The sequence below is a fragment of the Neovison vison genome, chromosome 2, assembly GCF_020171115.1.
Source record: "Neovison vison isolate M4711 chromosome 2, ASM_NN_V1, whole genome shotgun sequence".
Classification (NCBI taxonomy): Eukaryota; Metazoa; Chordata; class Mammalia; order Carnivora; family Mustelidae; genus Neogale; species Neogale vison.
The window spans coordinates 200,583,838-200,610,418 of record NC_058092.1 but is presented as its reverse complement, the minus strand read 5'-3'; the positions used below and the strand labels follow the sequence as shown (position 1 = coordinate 200,610,418).

The 26,581-nt window shown below is 54.8% G+C and overlaps 1 protein-coding gene across 3 annotated transcripts; it reads left to right on the top strand.

Moving 5' to 3' along the window:
- Positions 1-372: 372 nt before the first annotated feature.
- On the top strand, positions 373-26,568 carry OGDHL (oxoglutarate dehydrogenase L). Of its 3 annotated transcripts, none has more exons than XM_044240010.1 (24): positions 373-460; positions 2,739-2,809; positions 4,238-4,442; positions 6,271-6,429; positions 10,181-10,283; positions 10,701-10,816; positions 10,920-11,074; positions 11,830-11,976; positions 13,399-13,489; positions 15,780-15,959; positions 16,213-16,341; positions 17,312-17,491; positions 17,785-17,937; positions 18,480-18,582; positions 19,158-19,286; positions 20,290-20,440; positions 20,907-21,034; positions 21,646-21,824; positions 23,201-23,272; positions 23,353-23,478; positions 23,583-23,655; positions 24,921-25,084; positions 25,248-25,402; positions 25,808-26,568. In XM_044240010.1, the coding sequence occupies exons 3-24, from the start codon at positions 4,239-4,241 to the stop codon at positions 25,929-25,931; spliced, it is 3,021 nt and encodes a 1,006-aa protein (XP_044095945.1). In that variant the 5' UTR covers positions 373-460; positions 2,739-2,809; position 4,238; the 3' UTR covers positions 25,932-26,568. The 3 variants fall into 3 exon arrangements, with proteins under 3 accessions (XP_044095945.1, XP_044095946.1, XP_044095944.1); XM_044240009.1 differs by lacking the exon at positions 373-460 and adding an exon at positions 640-724; XM_044240011.1 differs by lacking the exon at positions 2,739-2,809 and having other exon boundaries at positions 388-460.
- Positions 26,569-26,581: the final 13 nt, after the last annotated feature.

The following is a 26,581-nucleotide window of genomic DNA, read 5'->3' as shown; positions in this document are numbered from 1 at the left end:
ATAGGGAAGCTCTATTTTTAATTTTAATAGCATGCAGTTTTACAGGAAATAAAACGGAAACTATCCTTCCATGCACACAAATGACTGGTTATTTTCTAGGACATTTTCCTTAGTGTTCGTTTGAGTACATTGGAATTCAGGGGCTCAGAGCCACAGCAGGTGTTCCAGTCATACGGAGTTTTCTCACCCTGTGGTCTTTGGGATCTTCACTCTTCCCGGGCCCGGGAGACTTCGGGCTTGCCTGGGCTGTCAGCACCGCGGACAGCGCCGGCTGGTGAAGGGGCGGGGCGTACACAGAGACGTCACGACGCGCGGAGTCTCCCGGGCGCGCGCTCTCGAGCGGCCGGCGCTGCCGCGTCATGTGACCCAGGTAATTGGCTGGGCAAGCCGAGCACCCCCTGCGCGCAGCCCCTGACTTGCGGCTTCTTGGACTGCGCTGCTGCGCGGACCCGCCGGCCCGGTGAGCGCGGCGGCCTCGCCACTCCGGGTCTATGCAACTCCTCTATTCCTGCCTTCTCGGGGACGGTCCCTCTGCTCTCGGGTCCTAGGGAGCCGCTATCCGGGGTCCTGAGCAGGGCCCCGTCGGCGGTGGCGGGGGTGGGGGAGTGAGCGTGACCTTGGCTCCGCCCTTGTTTGGTCGCGGCCTCTTCAAGGACCCTCAGCGGTTCGCGCAAGTTCGACCCTGTGAATGCAGTGTTTTGCGTGAAGGAGAGCCTTGTGAACGGTGGGGTTTCGGGCTTCAGCGTGGGTTCTCCAGCCCGAAGACCACAGAATGACCAGGCTGCCTTTTGTGGCCTTGGGGGGGGGCGGTGCGGGCTGCTTTTCCTCATCCTCTCGAAGCGCTGGCCTGCGGACAGCTGCGGAGCTGGTGATGGAGAGGGTCCCGCGTTATGTACCTGGTGGGACACATAGGCAGTTTTTCAAGTCTCGGGACCTCTTGGGGGCGGGCCCTTCTAGACTGCTTTAACTACGGTCTCTGCTTACAGATGAGAGAACTGAGGCCATGAGAGAGGCAGGATGGGCCAGATGTCGCGCCAGCCTGCGAAGTGCTTCTCTCATCCCCAGGGAGATGTTGGGGAGAGGGGAAGGTGCAGCGGGGTGCAGTGGCATCAACCACACTCTAAGGGTCCCACTCTGACCCCCTCCCCCTCCACCTAGGGGCCCAAGCCCGCCCTTGCAGCCTCTCCCCCTGCAACTCCTTACACATGCCCTAGGCTCTTGGAACAGGTCCCGGTTACCTTTGTACTTTTTATAACCTCTGAGCTTTAGCTCAGGCCCTCTGTCTCTGCCAGTGAAATAAGCACACCCCTCCCTGCCCTGCTCCTTACCTTGGAGTCTGCCTTCTTTTGGGTTCAGCCAACTAGAGTTGGTTTTATTCCTGAGAAAAGCCCACCCAGATCTCAGAATGTGGGCCTAGAGTACACCTGCAGCAGTGTGAATCCAGCCTCCATTGCTGCCTGGCTTCAAGGTATTGGGGAGGGCCTTCCCCTCTTTGGATCTATCTTAACTCATCTCTGCAGTGGACATAGGGGAGGGCAGTCCACACCAGGGCAGCCTGGACAGGGCCTTGTGTGTGGGAGGGTTCCTGGATAGCACGTCTATGGTTGTGGGGGTGGGGGTGGGGATAGTACTAACTTTGTCCATAGAAAGGTGACTCCCAAGAGCTGCCCAGAGCAACCTACCTATTTGTCCACCAGGGACTTGCCTGGGCAGGGGGTTCACAGGATGCCTGACTCTTAACTCTTTGCTACTGCCTTTGCCTGTATGGGCAGGATGTGGCAGGGCTGGCTTGGGCTCTGGCTGGGGTTGATTCTGTTTCCACCCCTCCAGGGCTCTTGGGTCCTTAAGCCCTGCCGGAATGGGGGCAGGGGTGGCCAGCTGGCTTTCCTCCTGCCAGCCTGGGTGAAGGCCATAGCAGTGTCCAATAGCCGCTCCAGACCATTCAGTGTTTGTAAAACACAGTGTTCCTGCACTAGGGCCACTGGACACAGCCAGGCTTGGTCACTGCTACCCGAGCCATCCTGTTCCCCTGTGGGGGTGGGGGTGGGTGCGGTTGCGGGTAGAGAGTTCACTTTTGGCTGTGGCTGTTGGAAAGTGCATGTGGTTAAGGGAAATCTGGGTTTACATTTTGACTCTGCAGTGAGGAGAGCACAGGCTCTGGAGCCACACAGAGCCCCATCACTCGCCACCTTCTCACTTTGTGCCTCAGTTTCCTTTTTATAAGGTGGGGCTACTCTAAGTGCCCATCACATGAGATTGTTACGGGGGTGAGTGAACACAGTGCCTGCCCCAGAGTCAGTGCTCACAGACCGTGTGCTCTTTTATTCCTGCAATGAATGGTCTTAGTGTCCAGTTTCCTTTGCTTTAGAATGGGATGATAGAACTTCCTGGCTTCTTTCCATTCTTTTGATGTCCTAGGCCAGTATGTCTTGTGTCTCTCCCTCATTGCCTATGGTCACTTGGGCCCAGTCAGCCCTGTACTTGTATTTGTCTAGGGACAGTCAGAGGTAGAGTAGGGGTTGGGACCCTGGCACTCTGACCCCAGAGCCCAGGCCTTCCAGGGAGATTGAGCCCCTAGGGGCCCTTGCTGTGGAGCCTGGAATCATTGGCTGGTGGGGCTGGGCTTCAGGGCTGAGCATGAGAAGCTTGGGGTTACTGTGGGCTTAGGTTCCAGCTGAACCCACCCTCTGCCTCACTTCACTGGACTATACTTTTGCTTTTTAATTTGCTCTGTTTAGATTTCTGCTGGCTTCCTGGAGGAGCCTACTCTTCCTTCCTTGAGAAGACCACCCCCTTCTCTTTGCTTCATGTGAGTTCAGAGGGAAAGGGGGAGGAAGTAGGCTGGAAAGGCTTGTAGAAGGCCAGGCAGATAGTTTTGGGGACTTGGTTAAGCTAAAGGGCAGGGATAGAGTGGGGGAGCCTTGTCTAGGTGTGTTGGCTCAGGGCCAGGTAGGACCTGGGAGCCACTTATGCCCCAGAAGGCATGCTTGCGTGGCCTCTGGTGGGGTGGCTTTGGTCCTGCGCCCTACTCAAAGGCTAGGATTCTCTGGGCAGAAGGGTGTTAATGAGGATTCAAGGGAAGCTGTTCTGTGTCCAGGCCATGCTGGGCTGGAGCAGAGGAGGGGGCTTTGCTCACAGTTGTGGAGGTGGGGTAGGGGAACAGAGGTCCTACTTTACATATCCTGCATAGGAGGAAGTGGCCTTAGTGGGGCCTGTCAACTCTAGTCTGTCCTGGCTAGGGAGCCCCAGGGCTTGCCAGGATTGGAGGAGGCTCTCAGGCCCTCAAAACTGTCCTCTGATGAGGGAGGGGGTGGAGGAAGCTAGTGTTTAAAACTGATTATTCAGGAGTTTTTCCTGGCAAAGGGTTGAGATGAGCTACAGGTTCTCCATCCTCTCCAGCCTGTACGGATCCCCTGAGCTGTTGGTTATCCTGAGTGCTGTTGGTTCTGAGTGTAAACTATGGGCAGGGTAGGAGAGCCAGAGAGGGTGGCTCTGGCTGGGAGCTGGGGAGAGCTGGGCATGGGCTGGCTTCTGATCTGCCTCTCGATATTTCCCCTGCCCTTCTCTGAGCCTCTGTTTTCCCCACTAGGAAGTGGGGTCATTAAGGCCTATCATTGGCTTTCTGGGCTGGTTTTGCAGTCAGAGGAAGACACTGTTCGCTTCTGGTGACAGGGACCAGAGACTTGGCAGTGCCATAGGCTTCCTGAGATAGTGCGGCCAGACCCCTTTCTTCAGGCTCTTTCCTGGCCAGGCATGGCACATGCCAGCAACCTCCCCACCCCGCCCCAGGACTCCCTTGCTCGAGTTCCAGGGTGGCCAGCTGCATGGCCCATTCTTTCTTGGGTGTAGTGCCCGCACATACCCTGGGACCCTCTGAGTGGGCTCCGGGTCCTGGACTGAATGCTTCCTGAGCCAGCGCCTGGGTGAGGTACTTATCTCTCTCTCAGGCTTAGGGGGACAGCAGCGAGGGAGTGTGGGCTGGAGTGAGTGGGGCACAGCAGGATTGGGGCTCAGGGATGTTGAATAGCTGTTGGTGAAGTTGACTGAGCTGGGAGCTCCCACTAAGCAGTGACCCCAGGAGGGCTGGCCACCTGTCCTAGTCTCTTCTATCCCATCGGTGCTAGCCTGGGGCCACCTGCCCCGTAGAACCAACAAAAGCCAGAGGAGCGAGTAGTGGGTGCCAGAGCATTTGTTCCAGTCCTGTGGTTTATGCCTCTCCCTCATTGCCCTTGTCCAGAATGAGTCAGCTGAGACTGCTGCCCTCCCGGCTTGGGGCGCAGGCCTCCAGGCTCCTGGCCCCACATGATGTCCAGATGTTCGGCTGGCGAAGCAGGTCTTCTGGGCCACCGGCTACCTTCCCAAGCAGCAAACGTGGAGGCAGCTCCAGTTACATGGAGGAGATGTACTTCGCCTGGTTGGAAAACCCCCAGAGCGTCCACAAGGTCGGCACCCCTACCTGTCTGCCATGCAGGAGGGAACCTTCTAGAGCCAGGCTGTGGAGGGGGTCCTGGGGAGAAGCAGCTTGCCTGTCCTGTGATCTGGGCAGGTTCCTTTGCCTCTCAGCTCCTCCAGCGTTCCCGTTCATAAAAGCCTTGTCCTTGTGTTGGGTGAGGAGGGTCTGTTGCTGTCCCGTTACTGACCCAGCCAGTCGGTGGTAGTCTGGCCTGGGAAGCCCCGATCCTGTCCTGCTCAGCCACACGTGGTCCAAGACCCACCCCTGCCCCCTTGTCATGGGGTGCTGTGCCCAGGAGGCTCTTTGTTGGGTAGTTAGGGCCAAAAGTGTTGACACAGGTACTGAGCTGATAAAATAAATACCTCCTGACTGTAAAAAAAAAAAAAAACAAAAAACCACAAAATCAGATGACAGAACGAGGATTGAGAAGTGAAGCTGCTCTCCCTCGTCTTCACGCACCCTCAGAGGAAGGTAATAACATGACTCAAAACCTGAAAGTGTGGGCTTACACAATGAAAAGTCACCCACCCGATCCATCCCCGATCTGCTCAGTGCCCGCCTGTCTGTCCCCCAGTTTATTCTTAGTTTCTTCTGTATCCTTTCAGAGTTTCCGTAAGTAAATGTATTGCAAACATAACTCAGTTCACCCCTTTACGCAACGGCCGGGCACTCTTTTCTCAGCATACATGGTCGAAATTTCCCGTGTCAGTGCCTCAAGGGGCTCAGTGTTCTTTTCTCCGGTTGTGTAGTGTTCCCTGGCATGGCTGTAGAACCCCTGTCCCCCCTGACAGACAGCTCACTCATTTCCAGTCCCTGGCTGTCGCCGCCGATGCCACAGGGCATCACTTAGTCCATTCGTCATCTTGGGTGTGCGCCGCTCTCTGCGGGATCAGTTCCCCAAAGTTGGTCACAGAAGGCTCCATGATACCATTTTTATGGGCATTGCCAAATTGCTTTCCAAAAGACTTGTGCCACTGGCTTCTCTCAGATGAGGGTGTGGAGAAGAAAACACTTCTGTGTTCTTCTGGAACACGGAGCTGTTTGAGTATGTGCATGTTTGCTTTTGGCTTCCACACAAATGGTCTCAGTCACGTCCCCTTCTGCTTGGTTCACTTTGCAGTGACATATCTTGGTGATGTTCTACATCCATAGTAATAAATTCACCTTTTTTTTTTTAAGGCCGCATAATTGCCCAGAATCGAAATGTACCATCATTTATTTAACCTGTTTCCTACTGGCCACCACTTAGATTCTTTTTAAAATTTTATTTTTGATTTATTTTTATTTGCAAGTAGTCTCTGTACCCAACATGGGGCTCAAACCTACAACCTAAGATCAAGAGTCACATGCTTTGCTGACAGAGGCAGCCACATGTTTTTAGATTTTTTTTTTATGTTGTCATTTTTATAAACAGTCTCATAGGGAACATCCTCACACGTACATCCAGGCACACAAGTACATCTGTAGAAATTACTGAAACAGAATTGCCGGTTCAGAAGGTACATTCATTGAAGATGTTGAGGGCCTGGTTGCCAACCCACAGTGTGTGAGGGCATGTTCCCCAGCCGCTTTCACACCTGAGACCCCTGGGTCACAAGTGAGAGCCTTCCCCCAGCACCCTTCCAAGCTGAAGAGATCTGGGCTTGGGGTTGGGGGATCCTGTGCTATTACAAGAGGTCTCGGCAGGGTCCTGGGAAGGTCCTAAGAGCTATAGTGGTGAAGGAACACCCAACACCCCTTGAATCCCCCAGGCAGGGCCACCTCCCACTCCTCCCAGGCCCTGACTTGACCATTTTCTTCTTTCTACTTCTGCCCAGTCCTGGGACAGCTTCTTCCGAAAAGCCAGTGAGGAAGGCGCCTGGGATCCGGCTCAGCCGCGGTTCCCTGAGAGCAGGCCGGCAGTCTCCAGTCGGACTGAGACCAGCAAGCTGGTAGAAGACCATCTGGCTGTGCAGTCTCTGATCCGGGCCTACCAGGTGAGTGGCGGGGAGGGCCCAGGTAGGGAGGCGGGCCTGGCTTCTGGCGTGTGGCCAGGTGCTGATGGGAAGGGGGCTGACTTAGCTCCAGTCATCTCCTCTGGAGAGCCTTTCTCTGCGTCCTGACGTCCTGTCGGGTGGCTCTCGTTCTTCCCATGACTCGTTGTCATGTAACTGTCCATATCACTAACCACGCCCTGGTGTTTGGTCTGGTCTTTCTTGTGGAGTGCTGTCTCACTCACCTGTATGCCCCGCTGTCTGTCTCACACACCTGTATGCCCCCCGCACCTACAGGATTTACTTAGTAATCAGTCTAGCTAAAGATTTAGAAATTGAGTAGATTGACCCTGTTCCTGTCTGTTTTCTTTTCTTTTCTTTTTTTTTTTTTAGCAGGATCCACTGAAATCTTTTTTTTTTTTTTTTAAGATTTTATTTATTTATTTGACAGAGAGAAATCACAAGTAGATGGAGAGGCAGGCAGAGAGAGAGAGAGGGAAGCAGGCTCCCTGCCGAGCAGAGAGCCCAATGTGGGACTCGATCCCAGGACCCTGAGATCATGACCTGAGCCGAAGGCAGCGGCTTAACCCACTGAGCCACCCAGGCGCCCCCGTATCTGTTTTCTTGACTGAGCATTCCAGGAGGACTGGGACTGATACACAGCAGGTGCTTACTTAGGGTTTACTTTCAGGTTTATAATGATGCCTCACTCTACATGGATATTTGAGGAAACAGCTCCTTCTCTACCGGCTGCTCTGTTCTGGGGACTTCGGCTCTCCCCTGCGGGCTCCCCAGGCTGGGCCCCTGCTCTGACAAAGCATCTTGATGAGGTGCCATAGTCTTGGTCTTGACCGAACAGGACTAATTGGAGAGGCCGCTCTGGGTTTTTCCTCCCTAACAAGTGTAATCATTTGGGATCTCTCTGGGAATTAGTGGCAGAAAGTATTTCCTAAGAGCAACTTGTCAGGCAGACCTGCAGAAGGAGGGGCAAGGGCATTCCGGGGCCCTTGGCAGAGACTCCCTGGGAAGGAGCAGCAAGCCTCCACAGGAGCCAGGGGAGGGGGAGGCCTTAGCCAATGGAAATGGTGCCTTGCCTCTGAGTGAGGCACTCTGGGTGGGGGGAGGGGGGCTGGGCAGCTGCACTTCCTGGGTACCAGTGACGCAGAGCAGGGCTGGGCCACTCTGCTGGCCTAAGGACCTGTGGATTACAGGCCACCTGCAAGCAAAAGAAGTAATAATTGTTCCTCTTGGCTGAATGAGTCAGAAAATGATCTAACCATTTCCTTTGAAAACCAAGAACAAAGAACAGAAAACTCCATGTTAAGTACAAGGTAGCAGGGCCTTGTCCTCTCAGCACAGTTTCCAGCTCTTTCGGGGCTCTTTGTTCTTTAGCCAAGACGATGCCCCGGGAGAGTCCTTCCAACGGGGCAGTGTCTGAATTCTGGCCTGTTACTGTGTTTTTATGGGGTAGAAGTCTGCCAAAGGCTGTGCCTGATGTGAGGGAGTTCCTGCCGACAGACGGTGCTCAATTGTATAGCAAATCCCACCCATATTACAGTGTCAGTCTCTAATCCTCTGTTACCACCTCGGGCCCTCACCTGTTGGCCAATGATTATGTTGAAGCCTATCCCAGACATACCATTTCATTCATCGAACGTTTCAGCATGTATTTCTGTAGGTAAAGGCTCTTTCAAAATGTGCCATGATAGCGCCATCACCCCTAACAATGTTAACAATAATCCTAGGGGCATCAGATACCCGGTTGGTATTTACGTTGTTTGTCTTTCGATTTTACTGCTTGAATGAATCAGGATCCAAATAAAGCCGTAGGTTGTGATAAGCTGATGTGGTTCTTAAGTCTCTCGTGCTCTCCAGATACCTCTCTGGTTTTTCTCTGTGTGTGTTTTTCTTGTCATTCATTCATTCATTCACTTATTTATTTATTGTGTGTGTGTGAGTGTTTGTGTGTGTGTGTAAGAAACCAGGTTGTTTGTGCTGTAGAGTTTTTCTGAGTCTGGATTTTGCTGATTGCATCCCCATGGTGTCACTTCATCTGTCCCTTTGTCCTGTGTAATTTCTGTAAATTGGTAATTACATCTAGAAGCTTTATCCAATATAGATTTGATTTTTTTGTTTCAAAATCAGCTTCCTGGTGGTGATGGGTACTTCATCAGTTGGCAGCTCTGGATAATTATTTCCCGGACACATTAATTCATTAGGAGTGGTAAAAAGGGTGATCATACTCCGTTTCTACCTTTCTTTGTTTATTACCTGAAATGTTTCCATCAGGAGAAACTTCCATTGTTAACCCCATGTATCCTAAGCTGCAAAGGGTACAGGAAAGGCAAGATCAGTGCTTGATTTTTCTTTTTATTGGCTGATTTTCGAAAGTGTTAGGTGTCCTCCAAAGATGGTCCAGGAAGATTTTTCTCCTTTTAGTATGATATGAATGTATGAATTTAAACCTATGTGGTAAGTTTAATCTGTTACAGACACCATCCTTTCCATTGTCCAGTTGTGTCCTTAATTCCCTTCCCCAGTAGTTGGAGTACCCCTTTGCTTTCTGGTCTGAGGGGACGCTCCGAGCTTGTCTTGTGCATTTCTGCCCCATCCTGGACGAGCCAGCTCTTCAGGGAATGCTGGGAGTGTCCCTGCTGTGCTCTGGTCGTGACTTCTGGGCCCTTTTAGTGGTTAGAGCCAGGAACTATGTACTTTTTTTTTTTTTTAAGATAACACATTTATGGGTTTATTCTGATGCCTCCGTGTACTTCAGATGCAGGACTTGGGGTTTTTTCTTCTCTTCATTAATCTTACGTCACTGTCTTTTAAAGAAGCCAAAAGTAGAGGTTCCCAAAGACATCAATACCGTGACTCACTTGATTTTCCCACAGTCTGTACACTACAGTTTTATGATATAACTCTTAATACAACCACTACTGATTGGTAATTGAAATGAATTTGTAATATTTTTTTTCTGGAATTCTATTTGCCTTTCGGGGATATTCTGTTAGTCGATTGTGTAGTTATGTGACAAAATGGATGTGTGAATTCACTTGTTTTTGTTTTAATTTTTAAAACTTAATTTTGTTTTATATTATAGTGGTATAAAATATTCACAAGATTCCCAAATCAAATCTTCGAAGCGAAATATATTCTTAAAAGTCTAGCCTCTAGCCCTGGCATTCTACCCTATTTTGTCCTTTTCCACAAGTTTTTCTTGTTTTATGATGTATTTGTCTAATGCATATATTTATTTACATATATACAGATAAGTGCAAATGTGTATATTTTCTCGAATCTCTTCTTTCTTAGATAATGGCAAGTTTGCCACACATCCTTTTCTGCAGTTTGCTTTTTCGCTTAACGGTATTGTGTGGAGATGACCTCATTGTAGCCGAAAGGGACCTTTTTTACTACTCGAAGCAGCTCTATCGTACTTCCTTGTCTGGGTTTCCCATATTCATATGCCAGTCTTCTACTGATGGACATTTGGGAAATTTCTAGAATTTTGTGACTGTCAGTACTACTATAATTAATCCTTTTGCATATGCATCCTTATTTTCAAAAGCTGCCTGTTGAGGCCGCCTTAGTGCCTGAGGCTTGGGCAATTGTGCAGTGGCCAGGTGCTGGAGACAGGTGGAAGGTTGAGATTCTAAAGTGGGAGATGAGGGGCCAGGGCCCAGAATGTGGCTTTTGGTGAGGGTCTGTCCATCTGTGTCTCAGCCTGGCCCCAACCTTTTTCCCTTTCTCCCAGATCCGGGGGCACCATGTGGCCCAGCTGGACCCCCTGGGCATTCTGGATGCGGATCTGGACTCCTTTGTGCCCTCAGATTTAATCACAACCATCGATAAATTGGGTGAGAGTTCTTGTCTCTCTGGCAGCTCCAGAGCCAGCTGGTACCTGTAGCCCAGTGAGGGGCTCTGGAACTGACTTGTCTCTGGAGCTTGGGGCTCAGCAGCCAGCCCTAGAGGCTTTCTTCTGCCCTTTGCCCATCTACCTCCCTGTACCGTCTCCCCATCATCCCTAGCTGGTACACCATGTTCAGCAACCTCAGAGACTCATCCCAGCGCCCCCCCCACCTTGTGGTAGAGGCTGGCCTCTGACCTTCGCCCTCCCTGGATCCTGTGGATAGGGTCCTTGAGCTTTAAGCCCCGAACTGGTGGGGAGAACACCAGGGACACTGTTGGAAGTTTCGGGGGTCCTGCTAGGCCCCACTCAGGCTGAACCCCCTCCCCTCCCCTCTGCTGCCTGGGCTGTGTGTGTGCCTCATCAGCCTTCTATGACCTGCGGGAAGCTGACCTAGATAAGGAGTTCCAGCTGCCCACGACCACCTTCATCGGGGGGTCTGAACATACCCTCTCTCTGCGGGAGATCATTCGACGCCTGGAGGTGAGCTCTTTCTGGAGCCTACTAGAGGGAGGGCGGGTGCTGCCTTTTCGGAACAGTTGCCCCTCCTGCTGGCTCCTTGTGGAGTCCCTGCCTGTTCCCTCAGACTACCTACTGCCAGCACATCGGCCTGGAGTTCATGTTCATCAATGACGTGGAGCAGTGCCAGTGGATCCGGCAGAAGTTTGAGACGCCTGGCGTGATGCAGTTCTCCAGTGAGGAGAAGCGGACCCTGCTGGCCCGGCTGGTGCGCTCCATGAGGTCAGACCCACAGCCCTGCCCTGGGTGGCTGTGGTGTTTGGAGGGGCTGCTCCAGGCTCTTCGAGACGTCCCAGTCCCTGGCTAAGAAACTGGATCACTGGCAGGGGAAGTCAGGACTGGGTGGGCCTCGTCCCCTGGCCTCGGGGAAGCCCATAAGAGGAGCACGGGGGGCAGGTGGGCAGGGATAGGCTCCAGGAGCATATGACAGCAGGGGCAGAGGGGCAGAAAGTGGCTGTGGGAATGTTTGGATAAGGAGCTTTCCCTCCATGGAGCGAGTGTCGCAGCACCTCCCTGCAGGCGGGGCGCCCCCTGCCTCTGCCCGCTGGCCATCTGAAGCTGGGTACACTGGGCTGCAGGGCCCTCAAGAGCATGGGCTCAGCTGCCGGGTGCAGAAAGGATCCCTGGAGGAAGTGTAGGCTGGAATATGAGTTGAGTGGTGCAGGGGTCTTTGGAGCATGGAGAGGGAGCCCTGTGTAGTGTGTGTGTGCTGGATGGTGGTCTAGGAGCTGGGGGTGGGGGAGAGAAGGTGAGAGATGGTTTTGGGTGCAGGCAGAGGTCTTTGCTTGGGCTGGGAGGATGCCCAGCCTCCCTCTGACCTATGCTCCTTATTGGCGGATGTTGGTGGCAGGTCCTGATGATGCAGAAGGAGGTGACTTTGCCACTTCCTCTGTCCCAGGCACCCAACTCTGGCCCTCATGAATAGCCCCTGTGAGCCCCATTCTCTCCATCCTTTCCCTTCTCCTCTCCCCAAGCAGATTTGAAGACTTCCTGGCCCGGAAGTGGTCCTCCGAGAAGCGATTTGGCCTAGAAGGCTGTGAGGTCATGATCCCTGCCCTCAAGACCATCATTGACAAATCCAGTGAGATGGGGATCGAGAATGTCATCCTGGGGATGCCACACAGGTGGGCCCCCTTTCTGCTCCTCCACAGCCTGTCTGTTCTCCAGGTCCAGCAGAAAGAGGTGAAAGGGAGGGGATGAAAATCAGAGCAGGAGTTTTGGTGGAACCTGGCGGGGAGAGGTGGATGGCCTAAAAAGTTCTCAGTCCTTGGGCCCTAGAACCTGCTCATCACAAAGAGTTAGGCACTTGGCCAAGGGCACAAGGAGGCAGGGACTCCCTGTGTTTGCTCAGACTCTGTTTCTCTCTCCCATGTTGCCACTGTCCTCAGGAGGGTCAAAATTTCAGAAAAGTGGTGTATCATTCCTTTCGAGGTTCCTGTGGAAGGGTGTGTCCCAGGAAAATGAGGGCCGGGTCTGGGCAGATGGCCTTGGGTTGGCATCCCCTGGACAAGGGGTCTGTGGAGGTGAGCTGAGGGCTTTTCCCCCTAGCTACAAGCTGACTGCACATGGACTTGGAAGGCTGGCCCGGCAGCTGGGCATTAGCCTCTGAGCTGGAGCCTGAGGACTAGTGAAGCAGACAGCCTGGGGCCCGAGTCAGGGTGGCCAGGAGTCTTGGGGAATGGGGTGGAAGAGGACATGCTGAGCAGTCCCTGAACAGAGCCCCAGCATTTCCTATGATCGTTTCCATCTGCTCACGGGTGGGCCAGTCCTGGACTGTACTAACATGAGGGGTGTCTAGGCATCCAGGTGCAATGTGAGAGGGTCCCCAACCTGTGGGCTGGCCTGCAAGGAGCCTGGGGCTGGTGTCTGCTGGTGGGGTACGGGGTGAGCTCTGAGTCCTCCCCTGTGCCCTGATCAGCCTGGTGCCCACCCTTGAATGAACTGTCTCCTGATGGGAAGTCCAGGCTGGACTAGAGAGTCTCTGGCTGCTTTCCTGCCCCTACCTTTAGACTTCAGGTCCCCTGGACAGGTCCCCCAGTAACTTCTGACCTTAGAATCAGTCAAATCCCCTCTTCCCGTCCTGTGGCAACACACTGCTGGCTGAGCTGGGAGTCATGTATGAGCAGCTGTGATGTGTTAGCAGGTTGGGGTTGAGGTACTGGGTTAGGCTCCACTTCTGGGTTATGGGGGTGGGTGGGGGGAGGGAGATGGGGTGCAGCAGGGAGGTAGGGGTGGGTGGCAGGAGTGGGGGCGTGTATATCCTGCCATGACGCTGAGTGGCCATGAGGCTGGGTGGCTTCTGCTTATGAGGGCCTCCACAGTCGGAGTGAGATGTATAGGGGTTTCTGGGGGAGCTGGCCAGCTAGAATCACTCATAAGCCTTGTAGATTGAGATGGATGAGAGGCTGGGCCTCGTACTCAGAGGGTTCCCCTGCCCACCCATGCTAATTCTGATAGCCCAGGTGGGCAGGCATGTGGGGGATGCTAGGGCCTACCGGGGAGGTGGCCTCTGTGCCAGATGAGAGTCCTACCACCTGTGGCTCCAGGGGCAGGCTGAATGTGCTGGCCAACGTGATTCGCAAGGACCTGGAGCAGATCTTCTGCCAGTTTGACCCCAAGCTGGAGGCGGCAGATGAGGTAGGTGCTGAGCCCTGGTCCCATTTATGTGGGAGGTGAACTAGGGAGGGGCTGGACCAGAAGCATCTAGGCTCAAACAGACCTGGAGATGGATGGATATGTAGGAAGGTGGGAAGAAAATGGGTGTGTTTGTGTGAGGTCCCTAAGGTGTTTTAGAGTGAGTACTGTGATCTCTGACAGTTGGGAGAGCCCTCAGGTAGTCCGGACCAGTGTCTTTATTTTCAGCTAGGGAAGCTAAGGCCCGGAGAGGTGCTGGGGAGGGCCTAAAGGCATTTATTTTGGCTGTGTGGTCTGACTCTGTTTGAAAGGTCCTGTGTACCAGTCCAGAAGGGTCTCTTTACTCATATATTTTCCCAGGACAGCTTCCTGTGCCCGCTGAGGAGCAGAGGGAACATTTCTCTGCTCACACCCCGGCTCCTGGTCTGCACATATGTTAAGCACACCTACCACCCTGATGCGATCACTCACGCTAGGCCTGAATGCAGATGGCCTTCCTCTCTGTACTGTCTCTCTTCTGGCGTTCTCCAGCCTGTGCACGTGTGTGTGTATCTTTTTTCCTCTCTCCAGGCTGGTGACAGGATGAGGCAGGGACCTTGTCCCTGAACCTCCAGCATCCAGTACAGGGGCTTGGTTTGTTAAAGTGAACCACATCAACTGGCCGCTCCAAGGTCATCCCATACATTAGGCAGAGCAGGGACTAAATCCGCATCTGCTGGCTTCCAACCCAGAATCTCCCCAAGATGCCGTTCATTTGGCTTCTCAGAGATCAGCGCACTCGCTCTGAAGTCACCTTCATCTCCCCTGGACTTGATTTGTTCTTCTGTAAAATGAAGATGAAAACCCCTGCCCCCAGGATGGTGGTGAGGAATCACAGAGGTGACATGTATAAACTGAAAAGTCTGGTCAAAGGATATTTTTTACAGAAGGATTTACTATTTTTTTTTTAATCAGAAAAGAAATATGAACACTATTTAAAAAAAAGTAGACTCGATGAGAGTGTTTCCCTCATGAGACCCTGCCCCTCTCCTGCTCTTTGAAGGCTCCTCTGTGGCTGGTGTATGTTTGTGTTAAGGTGTGTACTTCCACCAGTGTTCCACACAGGTACACACACACACACAGCTGTCTGGTGCAGTCCTGTTTGCAAAAGGCTGGGGGAGCAGTCTCTGACAGCACTGGGCACCTTGCTGCTTTCCCTTAATGAGCTGTCGCTGCCTCGTGCAGTGCACGGGGGACCCCCGAGCTGTGAGCACACTGTGGGGGTTCGCCTTGCCAGTTGATGGCGGTTAGGCTGCTGAATGAGTTTCTTTTCACACGTGTGCGAGTACATCGTTGAATGGTGTCTGAGAGGGCAGTGGCCAGAGTGACTTCCCCCCCAGAGAGCTTCAAGACATCAGTGAGCCCACCCCCAGTGTGCGTGAGGGTCCCAGGCCCTTGTCCTCACTTACTCTGTCAGATCTTTCTGGCTTTGTCAATATGATAGATGCAAAAATGCTTGTATTTTAACATATTTCTTTGTTACTAAGTTGAGTATCTTTTCACATGTTTTTAAGCCACGTATATTTCTTTTTCTGTAAATTCCTCTTCCTGGCTTTTGCTCATTTTTCTATGGGATTTGGGGCTTTGTCTTGCTGATTTATAATAGTATCTTGTATATTGAGGGTGTTAGCTCTTTGCCTGCAGTTGTCTTATATATATTTTCTCAGCTTGATTCTTTCCCCCCTAACACTGTGCATGGATTTGCTTCCACCACCACCCCCCCGCCCTGGCAGGTTTATTAAATTTTAGCTGCCTTATCTTTTATGCCTTCTGAGCTCTGTACGTTGTTTGGAAGGGCTTTCCCTACTCCAAGATCACAAGATATATGATTTCTCTGCTATACTAGGGGTTCACCTGTTGTGTGTACAGTATTTGTTATTTGGTGTAAGGACTCAGGTAAGGTGCAGCTCCAATATTTGCCCAGAGGCCATGCCTCTTTTCTTAACAGCACCTTCATTTCTCTGCTTGCCCTGTCGTTAACTCTGGGATGGTAGTTGGTAATGCAGAGGGGCTCTGATGAGGGAGCTTGTCTGGCCTCTTGAGCCAAGGCCCAGGGGAACGTGCCTGCCTTTCTCAGGGAGGGGTAGTGTGTGGGAGTGTGAGGGCAGGAAGAGGGTGTGGGTCAGGAATAGCACAGCCTTCCCAGGGAGCAGAATTCAGGGAATGTCCCAGCCCTGCAATGGGCTTGCATGTCTACTTGTCTGCCTGTCTGCGGTGAGAGGGCTGTGTCATCAGTGCCTGCCTCCACCTTCAGGGCTCCGGAGATGTCAAATACCACCTCGGCATGTACCATGAGAGGATCAACCGGGTCACCAACAGAAATATCACTTTGTCCCTCGTGGCCAACCCCTCCCACCTGGAAGCCGTGGACCCTGTGGTGCAGGGAAAGACGAAGGCAGAACAGTTCTACCGAGGGGATGCCCAGGGCAAGAAGGTGAACCCACCTGGTTGCTAAGGGGTGTACCCTAAGGGGCTGGATCTGAGGAATGGGCTCTGAGGGCTGAACTCTGAGAGAGTAATAGTCTCTGAGGGCTGGTCCCTGAGGAACTGAACTGTTAGGGGTGGGCTATGAGGCCTGGGCTCTGAGTACTGGCTTCTGACAAATAGGGCTTGGATCTTTGCGCTGTAGGACACAGAGCTGGGCTGCCCAGCCTCAGATTCCTCCTGTCTCACATCCTGCCCCGCAGGTCATGTCCATCCTGGTTCATGGGGATGCTGCCTTCGCTGGCCAAGGTGTGGTGTACGAGACCTTCCACCTGAGTGACCTGCCCTCTTACACCACCAATGGTACTGTGCATGTGGTTGTCAACAACCAGGTGAGGACCTGGGCTGCCTGACGGTTCTCTTCAGTGTCCCCCTTTCCTGAATTCCAGGTACCACTTCTGCAGGAAGTCTGAGATGATCCCAGTTTTGTTTTGTTTTGTTTTAAGATTTTATTTATTCAAGAGAGTGCATGAGAGCAAGTGGGGATGTGGAGCAGAGGGAGAGGGACAAGCAGACACTGTGCTGAGTGTGAAGCCTGATGTGAGGCTTGATCTTAGGACCCCGAGATCGTGACCTGAGCCAAGACCAAGAGTTGGACACTTAACCGGCTGAGCCACCCGGGTGCCCCAAGATGATCCTGGCTTTAATCCCACCACTCTGCCACTTCTTAGTGCATGACTTCAGGCAGGATCCCTGCTCTCCCCAGCCTGGTCTGTGAAATTGGTGTGTGTCTGTATGTATACAGTACATGTAAATGCACACAGGCAGGACAGGAAACTAGATGCTCCTTTTAACTCTCTGGGAACCAGTGAGTCTGGGAGCACAGCTGTCACAGGCCTTTGCTCTTCTGGCTGCTGTGCTCACTAATAGCTCTTCTGAGCCTGTAAAGTTAATTGCCTTATTTGCATTAAGTCACTTACTTTTCATAGAATAACCCTGTGAAGTGTTATTTAATGAGCCCTTTTACCAGACAAGGAAACTGAGGCTTTGGGGAATTGAGCACTCGGCTTAGCACTGCACGCATAGCCACTGTGGGGCCTGGCAGCGAGCTAGGCCTGCGCTCTTCCACTGTATGAAATGTAGGACAAAAGCACAGGCAGGGTTTCCTTGGTGTTGCTGCCATCGCTGTAGGATCTGCTGCGGTGCCCGATTGAGGGGCCCTTTACTCTTACCCTTCCTGTGCCATGTCCCTCCTGGTCACACCTAACCTCAAGGCAGAGATCCCCCCGAATTCCTGGACCCACTCGTCTCCCAGCGGGCGGTGCCTGTGTAGCTCTGCAGAGGTGCTGTCCACTCCTGCAGATTGGCTTCACCACAGACCCCCGCATGGCCCGCTCTTCACCGTACCCCACCGACGTGGCCCGTGTGGTCAACGCGCCTATCTTCCACGTGAACGCCGATGACCCAGAGGCCGTGATATACGTCTGCAGTGTGGCAGCCGAGTGGAGGAACACATTCAACAAAGACGTTGTGGTGGACTTGGTGGGTTTGGGGCTGGGACCAAGGTGGGGGTGTACGTGACCTACTGGGCTGCATCTGTGGTGTTGTGGGCACCGAGGGCTGGGAGTGCTTCCTGGCTGGAAGGTTTACTGCCACTGAGAGAGTCTGTGCAAAGGCTTGAATTGGAGGTGGGGCTTTCAGTGGTACATGGTAGTTGGGGGCTTTTAAGGGCCTGGAAGGGTGTGTTCTGCCAGCCACCCCCAACCATGCCCGCCTCCTCCTTGTGCAGTGACTAGGCCTGCATGTGTGAGCCCCTCCTCACACTGTCCGTACAGGTCTGTTACCGTCGGCGTGGCCACAATGAGATGGACGAGCCCATGTTCACACAGCCGCTCATGTACAAACAGATCCACAGACAGGTGCCTGTGCTGAAGAAGTACGCAGACAAGCTCATTGCTGAGGGCACAGTCACCCTGCAGGAGTTCGAGGTGGGCAGGCAGGCTGCATGGACGCCTGAGATAAGCCTCTGGCAGAGCTGGAATCCTGGAGTAGTTGCTGACATTGGCAGTGATTTCAAGAAGTAGCCAATATGGTCTTTGTCCTTGCAGCTTGTCGTTGTCAAGGGGGACAGAGAGCTAAAGACATTTACAGCCTGGTGGGCCAGTGAATGCTTGCCAGTGAGGGAAGCTCTGCTTCAGGCAGGAATCCAGGAAGGCTTCCTGCAGGAGGCAGCCCTGAGCTGGGTTTGTCCCCACATTTATCTATGGATGCGTTGGTCCTCCTGCTTTAAGGGAGCTCTGAGAGCAAGCGCTGTGAGTCTTTTCTGAGCTTCCTCCAAGTCCCTTGCTGAGCAGGAGGGATCCCCTTCAACTCTGATACTTTAGCCCCTGGCCACAGGGTCCCTGCAGGCCAGCAGAAAGACAGTTCTAGAATGCAGCGAAGGGGACCAGGGCTTACGAGTCCAGGTTGATCGAACCTCTGGCTATCCAGGCCATCATTGCCTCAATCCTTGCACTTACCCTAATTTCAGGAGGAAATCGCCAAATATGACCGGATCTGTGAAGAGGCATATGGCAGGTCCAAGGATAAAAAGATCCTGCATATAAAGCACTGGCTGGACTCCCCCTGGCCTGGTGAGTTTCCCCTGGCCCGGTGAGGGAGTGGTGTGTGGCTGAGAGTGACTCACCTGGGCGTGGGACCAGGACTGCAGTGGTCCTGGGTGAGGGCAGTCAGGGCCCAGCCCAGAGGCTGCACGCTCCATCCCTGAGACTCCTGAGGCTTTCAGTGGGGGGGGGGGGGGTGATTGCTGCAGGCGGGGGTGGCCAGGATAGAGGAGAGGTGCCTTTGGCCTGGGAGCATATCCAACCAGCTGTCCTCTGGAAAAGGAGGGCTGAGCCAAGGCAGGTGCACACTAAAGTGGAGGGAGCCTGGGGAAGGGATGCTCAGAGGGCCTTCATGTGTTGGAGCTAGATGGCAGTGACCCTGGGCCCAGGAAGCAGCCCCCACAGGCACTCGGGAGAAGCTGTTGGGTAGGTGTTGGAGACGGAGCTGCGGCTGTCAGCTGTCACGGGTCCTGAGGGTGGGTCAGGGTTTGAGCGCAGGTGGGGTTAAGGAAGAGCAGGGCCCCTGAGTCCTGGGAAGGCGGGCTGACAAGGGGATCAGAGACCTGACCTCGACCCAAAAGCACACAGAGTCTCTGCCCTCGCAGGCTTCTTCAATGTGGACGGGGAGCCCAAGAGCATGACGTGCCCAGCCACAGGCATTCCCGAGGATATCCTGACCCACATCGGCGAGGTGGCTAGCTCTGTGCCCGTGGAGGACTTTAAGATCCACACTGGTGAGACTGTGGGCAGGCACCGGCACGGCCCCTGCAGGAGATGGTGCTCAGGGGTCAGGGGAGCTGGGTTTGCGTCCCTGCCTGGTGCTTGGCCGGTCAGCTGAGCTCTTGGAGCCTCTGGCACTCTTGTGAGGTGCCTGTGAGAGTAGTTCCTGTCAGGGTGGGCAGATGTGGAAGTCATGCCCGCTGCTGGGTGGTAGTGATGGAGGCTTATGTCGGGCCCCGAGGATTTCCACAGTGCCTTTGCTGGGGTGGTCCGTGGGTCAGACAGAAGGAGAGCAGAGAAGCAAGGGCTTCCATGGAGGGGCTGGTTGGTTCTGGAATGCTCAGAAGGGGCAGGCTGCCGCTCCTGAGTGAACCTAGCCTAGCAGGTGGTTGCTGGCCCAGCCTCTCAGCTGGATGGCCTGGAGGCCCCCGTGGTGTTGTGGGATGCCTGCATATGCTCTGACCAGCCTGTGGGATTCCTGCACAAAGTGCATGGTGGCCCAGGTGTCTTGGGGTGCCAGCTCTGTCTGCCCGTCACCTCGGGCTGGTACAGGTGTAGGGCCAGCAGGAGCCCCTCTAGGGCGGTTGCCTGGGCTCAAACCCAGACACCTTTATAGTGGTGTGGTTGTGTGTAAATCAGTTCCCTCTTCTGAGCCCCAGTGTCCTCATCTGGAGACTGGGGACAGTCAGCAGCACTCTGTGGCGGGTGGCCGATGAGGAATGTTCCTGGCTCAGTGCACATGGTGTCGGCACGTGGCAGACGCTCACTTACTGATGGCTGTTCTTTCTTCCCGAAGGGAGGGAGGTTGGTGGCCAGAAGTTCAGTCCTGCTTGTGGAGTGGGGGTGCCAGAGGAGGGCTGCCCAGTGCTGGGTCTCCTGTGGCCTGCCAGGGCCCTGCTCTGTGTGAGGGGTGTATACTGAGTGCATACATACCAGGTTAGGGCCCTGGTGCTACGGCTGTCCCAGCTGTGGTGGCTGAGCCCCTGCATCCCTCAGCGTGGCTGCTCATTCCTGCAGGCCTTTCTCGAATCCTCCGGAGCCGTGCGGACATGACCAAGACACGGACGGTGGACTGGGCGCTGGCGGAGTACATGGCCTTCGGCTCCCTGCTCAAGGAGGGCATCCACGTGCGGCTTAGCGGGCAGGACGTGGAGCGGGGCACGTTCAGGTGAGGGTGGGAGAGTGGTCTCTGGGTCCTGGGGCCCCACGGGCATTAGCCTTGTCCTCACTGACCCACGGGGTTGCTGAGAGCTCTCTGTGTGTGGGGTCTCTGGACGGAGCTGGCTCTTCCTCCTTTTCCTGGACGGTGTCTGGGGAGCCCTTATCTGGCTGGGGTAGTCACAGGTAACCAACCCCGTCAGCCTCTCCAGGCCCCGCTCTTGGGTCAAGCCATCAGAGGGCTGCTTGGCCGCCTCTCTGACCCCTTCCACTGGGAAGGGAGGCTACCTGGAGGAGAGACCAGATTGCTCTGGCTTCCCAGGGCCTTCTTGGTGTCACCATCCTCTGGAATTCTGTCAGGTTTCCTGGCACAGTGACAGAGGCTTGCCTGCCTCCTGCTACCTGTCCCACCTGCTCTGGGTGAACAGGTGGTAATCCACCTGCCTTCCATCCCTTCCCCATCTGTCTCTCTCCAGTCACCGGCACCACGTTCTCCATGACCAGGAAGTTGACCGGAGGACATGTGTCCCCATGAACCACCTTTGGCCTGACCAGGCCCCCTACACTGTGTGCAACAGCTCCCTCTCAGAATATGGAGTCCTGGGTGGGTCAGAACTCGTCCTGCAGGTCAGGCGGGCCCTGTGATACCTGGGGACCAGAGAGGGTCTTGGACCCCAGGCTGTCCTGTCTTTATTATTTTGACCTTGACCACCCAGCTGTCCTATCTTAAGAGTCCCTCCTGAGGCTCTGGGCTCCCAGGACTGTGTCTCCTGTACTCTTTCCTCCCTGGCTTGACCTTTAACTAGCCTGCTTCCTCCTTTACTGCCTCGTCTGAGAAGCAGGAACCCTGCAGAGGGCAGCCCCCGTCCTGTTCCTTCCCCTTTGCTGCACTACACATATTTTGGAGGGATTCTTCTTGGCAGATGACTCCTGATGCTTCCCTAGGATATCTTTGGACTTGGCTTCTTGTCTAGATAAGGCTGAAGCTGGCCATATGTAAGGTTAGGGCTGAGGGTGGCATCTCTGGGCACATTATGAGCTGCCAGGAAGGGAGATTCTGGCCTTTGGGCCCCAAGGAGTCCCCTGGCTTTTTCTGGCCTGCTGGGAAGGATGGGTGGGGGCAGGGAGAGTTAAGAGCAAGTGCTGATTTTGACTGGAGTCACTGCCACTTGGTGACAGTGTGCGGCGGGCTCTGTCTCTGTGTCTTCTGTTTAGGCTTTGAGTTGGGCTATGCCATGGCCAGCCCCAATGCCCTGGTCCTCTGGGAGGCTCAGTTTGGTGACTTCCACAACACAGCCCAGTGCATCATCGACCAGTTCATCAGCACCGGCCAGGCCAAGTGGGTGCGGCACAACGGCATCGTGCTGCTGCTGCCCCACGGCATGGAGGGCATGGTGAGGGCCACGTGGTGGCTGGGGGCCCGGAAGGCTCTGGCGTGCCTGGGAGAGAGTGGGTGGGCCCTTGGCTGCTTGCAGGCTTAGGGGGTGTTTTCCTTCCAGGCCCCTGGAGCATACGGGTCTGCCCAGGGTGGCGCACGTGTCTGCAGCGCTGCTCTCATTGGCCCACACGTCTGAGGGTTTGCTCTGGGCCTCGTGCTCTTTCACACCCTTTGCACAAACTCTTCTAGTCCCGACAGCAAATGCAGTAACTCTTGTTCCCGCTTTCCACATGAGGGAAACTGAGACAGAGAAGTAGAAGCTGGGACCTGAACGTGATGCTGTGTAGTAGTGCCGTGCGGTGGTCTACTCCTGAGTGGTGGCGCAGAGGGAGGACGGAGGGCAGGAGCAGAGCCCTCCAGACAGCTTGGGGCGGGGTGCAGCCCAACTAGGTAGGGGACGTGTGGGGCCGTGCGGGCTGCAGGGCAGCAAGGAGCAGGGCGCGTGCGGCCTCTAACCTGGCTCTGTGACCTGGGGCAAGGCCTTCCCCACCCTGGATGGCTGGGCTGCGGTGCGTGTCCCCGAGGGCCTGTTCTGCGTGGCCTGGTCATCCAGTCAGGGACTGATGGTACTGTCGCAGCCAGGATGCATGGTGCTGAGCGTCTTACACGCCCAGCGTCATCCTGTGGAAGTCTCACACCTGGGCTGGGCGGTCAGTCCTGTTTCCCATTGCATACATGAGGAAAGAAGGGGAGTGACCTGCCCTGGGCTCGTAGCTGGAAAGGTCCAGGGTGGAGCAGGAGCCAGGCTGGGTGGGGAGGCTGGGATGGCCTGACTGGAATCTGTGGGCTGTGGGACAGATCACCCCGGTCCCTCGGGGAGCCACCCTGGAGGCCAGTGTGGGGTCGTCTTGCTGCCTCATGGAGCAGAGGCACCCACGTGGGCGAGGGCAGGAGTAGGAGTCAGTCATGGGTTCGCATCTGCCCCTTGTGGCTGAGTGACCATGGGGTTGTTCTTAATCTCTTTGCCACTCAACTTCATCTGTAAAGTGAGAAAACATGTCTACACCATGGGGCTGCTTTCAGAATTAGTGAATAACGTGTATGGAGCCCATAAAACCCTGCCTGACACACAGTGGGTACTCACTAAATGGCAACTGCCCATTCTAGAACATTCTGGAAGAAGCATCTCACCTTGGCCTTTTTACCTGTTCTTCCTGTCCCACACATGTTCACAAGTGCTGGCTCTGACCAGACCGTCCTCTGAAGATGTTCTTTACTGTGGTTTGGGCTCCAGAGAGAGAGGACATCTCCTCTAGGAAGCCACCCAGATTTTCCCCTGTGCCCTGGGTCCCCACACTTAGGCCAGTCCATGCCATCGGCACTTGCTTTCAGGGCCCAGAGCACTCCTCAGCAAGGCCTGAGAGGTTCCTGCAGATGAGCAACGATGACTCCGATGCCTACCCTGTAAGTGCTGTGCTCCCTCCCTGGGCCAGGGCACGGGTGCCGCAGGTGGGCCAGCTCCCAGCCATACCCTGGCCCCCCAGGTGTTCACGGAGGACTTCGAAGTCAGCCAGCTCTACGACTGCAACTGGATTGTGGTCAACTGCTCCACGCCGGCCAACTACTTTCACGTGCTGCGCCGCCAGGTCCTGCTGCCCTTTCGTAAGCCGGTGAGCTGCCCGCCTTGCTCACAGCCATGACTGTGCCAGGCCCTGGGGACGGGACCTCTGGCCAGGTGGGGCTGCCGGCAGCTGGGCACATGTTTCCCTTCCAGCTGATCATCTTCACACCAAAATCTCTGTTGCGGCACCCAGAGGCCAAGTCCAGCTTCGACCAAATGGTATCTGGTAAGTGCCCAAGTCTACTGGGGAGGTGGCCAAGGGGGATCCTAGTGGCCCATGGTTCTCTGCTCCTGGGACTCTTGTCCTCGCCTCTGCTTGTGCCTCTGTAGTGGCTCCTGGCTCAGTCTCCATCAGTGGTCAGGTTGGGAGGTTCGTGTGGTAGCCACCCGACATGGTCTGGGCAGGCTCACCTGGGCCAAGCAGCCGGGCCCCCGGCTGTGCTGGGGGAGCTGAGGGGGGATGCCTGGTGTGGGCCTAGCTAAGAGGGCAGGGCACTGCATATCATTCATGGAGTCAGTTTTGTTTTGTTTTACTCCTGAGCCAAATAGACATTGCTGGCCCTGGGGACCCAGTGTCCCTCCAGGAGTTTTCAGACCCCTTTACCTGAAAGTTGAGGGTCAGGTAAAGCATCTGAAGGATCAGGGGTTAGAATTGAGATGTGATGCAGGGGAGGCTGAGGGAGGGGCTGAGGTGGGGCCCTGAGGCTCGCCAGAGCAGAGTCATCTTGGAAAACAATCCTAAGTAGTAGAGGGAGATGGCAGGTTTTGGCCAGAAAGGGACTTGGCATGGTGGACAGGTGTTTTTCACCTGTATATGTTTGGGCATCCCCTCAGTTGTGGGCGGGTGACTGAGCCAGCAGTTCAGACCCCTGGCATTGGCTTTGCGGACCGCCGTACCTGAGCATCTGGTGCTCACTTTCCTCTGCTGGAGACGGGCAACTGCTTTCCCTCTGTGCCTCAGTGTCCTCGCCTGAGATTGGGGGACACCAGAATGACTGGCATGTGGTGTGCGTGCAGGAAGGAAAAATGTTCGAGGGGGGGGGGCTTGGCTGCAGGGCTGAGGGAGGGAGGGACAAATGTGCAACAGCCTCCCAGACAGCTGCTCACCTTCTAGCGTGGTGGTGCAGTGGCTGGAGTGCATGCAGGAGGGAGGCGTGACTGGATGGGGAGCAGGTTTGGGACAGACATCGATGCCATCAGATGTGGACTTGATGCCACCTTCTCTGTCCCCCCCAGGGGCCCTCCCCAGCATACGTGCCCACCCGCACCCCCAGCCTGCAGCCTTACATGTTAATGTTCCCAGGGCTGTGCCCTTGACTCCAGCCCATCTCAGGGTGTCATCAGTCCACTGCTCCATAGACTGGCTCAGAGGTGGCCATGGCAGCCACAGATCCAAACCTGGGGTTAGTCTCAGGGACCAGGGAGAGACTTGTGGGGCGGCAGGAATGGAGGCCTGGTTCTCAGGCTGTCTGTGCCCTGTCGGACCTCCAGGGACCAGCTTCCTGCGGGTGATTCCTGAGGACGGGGCTGCGGCGCGGGCCCCGGAGCGGGTTCGGCGGCTCATCTTCTGCACTGGAAAGGTGTACTATGACCTGGTGAAAGAGCGCAGCAGCCAGGGCCTGGAGGAGCAAGTGGCCATCACCCGCCTGGAACAGGTGCAGCCTAACCCCTCGCCCAGGCAGGGTAATGGACGGGGTCAGATCAGCGGCCCCCCAGCTTTGGGAGGCATGCCCGTGAGGGGCAGGGCTCAGCCTCACCAGGGGTGCTGAGGCTGCTGCCCTCCCCTGGTGTACTCTGCTGTCTCCCTGCCTGCCCCAGATCTCTCCGTTCCCCTTCGACTTGATCAAGCGAGAGGCGGAGAAGTACCCAGGCGCAGAGCTGGTGTGGTGCCAGGAGGAGCACAAGAACATGGGCTACTATGACTACATCAACCCGCGCTTCATGACCATCCTGAGCCGGGCGCGCCCCATATGGTACAAGGCTGGCTGTGGTGCCCCTTGCCTCCTCTGGGCCCAAGGGACTCTGGGGCATGAGGCCTCATCCTGGCTCTACCTGCCCTGTTGGCCACTGCCCTTCTCTGGACCAGGTTGGAAATTGAGGGGATGGGTCCCATAGTCATTGCTGGTCCTGTGATTGTTAATGCCAGATCAGGGACCCCGTCAGTTCTGCCTTATGGAGAGTAAACCTTTGTTTTTAGTTCTGCAGCCAGAGCTGTATGAGAGAACCTCCTTTGATCTTAGGCCAGACACTTGGCCTCTTGGAGCCTCCGGCTCTTCGTCTCTACAGCAGGGTGGTGATCGGGATTAGACCTGATGCAGTCCTGGGGTAGTGGCTGGGCTGGGCCCAGACCTCTGCTTAACTTGTCTCTTCTCCCCCAGGTACGTTGGCCGTGACCCAGCGGCCGCACCGGCCACAGGAAATAGGAACACTCACCTGGTTTCTCTGAAGAAGTTTCTGGATACTGCCTTTAATCTCCAGGCTTTTGAGGGCAAGACATTTTAGAGTTGGCAGGGCCCAGCTGGCTCTTGCTGTGGCACTGGCTGGGGACACGATGGGGGCTGTCATGGAGAGGGATGGATGGTGCTTCTGCCCAGGGGAGGGGCCGTCTAGAGCTCCAGGATAAAACAATACTCATGTAAGTGATTCAGGCCAAAGAGTAGGTGTGCCGGCTTTGGTATTACACCACCTGGGTTATCGTGTTTATGTCAGAATCTATTAGGACTGAGCAAGCCAGAGGGGTCTGATAGATGGGCTGTCGTTCGGGTGTGTTTCCCCACTGGCCCTGGTCTTTCTGAAATTTTTGTTTGGCTTCTCCATCAGTGCTGTTCATGTCTCTGCAGATGGCCACGCGGGAGCCCATGTCTTTGGTCCCTCTCCCCCATCCCAGCAGATTTGGTTGCTGCTTACCCTGTCCCATTCATCTGTAGATTCAAGGAATGTTCCCTTTTGTGCTCTTAGAAATAAAGATTTCAGCAATAACAGCCAGGTGAAGCAAAACCCTGCCAGGTGATTTATATGTGCTCTGTTTTATGGGGCGTGTCATAATGAGATATGTCAGCTTCTGTGTGAAATATAGCCGCAGCTCATGTGTACCAAAGTAGAAACCAAATAACAGAGAAATAAAAAAATGCTTAAGAGAGGTTTTCTGTTTT

What these genes read in the sequence shown, in the direction of transcription:
- OGDHL (XM_044240010.1), top strand. Translation starts at nt 4,239, where the DNA reads ATGAGTCAGCTGAGACTGCTGCCCTCCCGGCTTGGGGCGCAGGCCTCC. An exon ending in CACAACCATCGATAAATTGG is followed by an intron (nt 10,284 to 10,700) that starts GTGAGAGTTCTT and finishes GTGCCTCATCAG; the next exon opens with CCTTCTATGACCTGCGGGAA. An exon ending in GCTGGACTCCCCCTGGCCTG is followed by an intron (nt 18,583 to 19,157) that starts GTGAGTTTCCCC and finishes CTGCCCTCGCAG; the next exon opens with GCTTCTTCAATGTGGACGGG.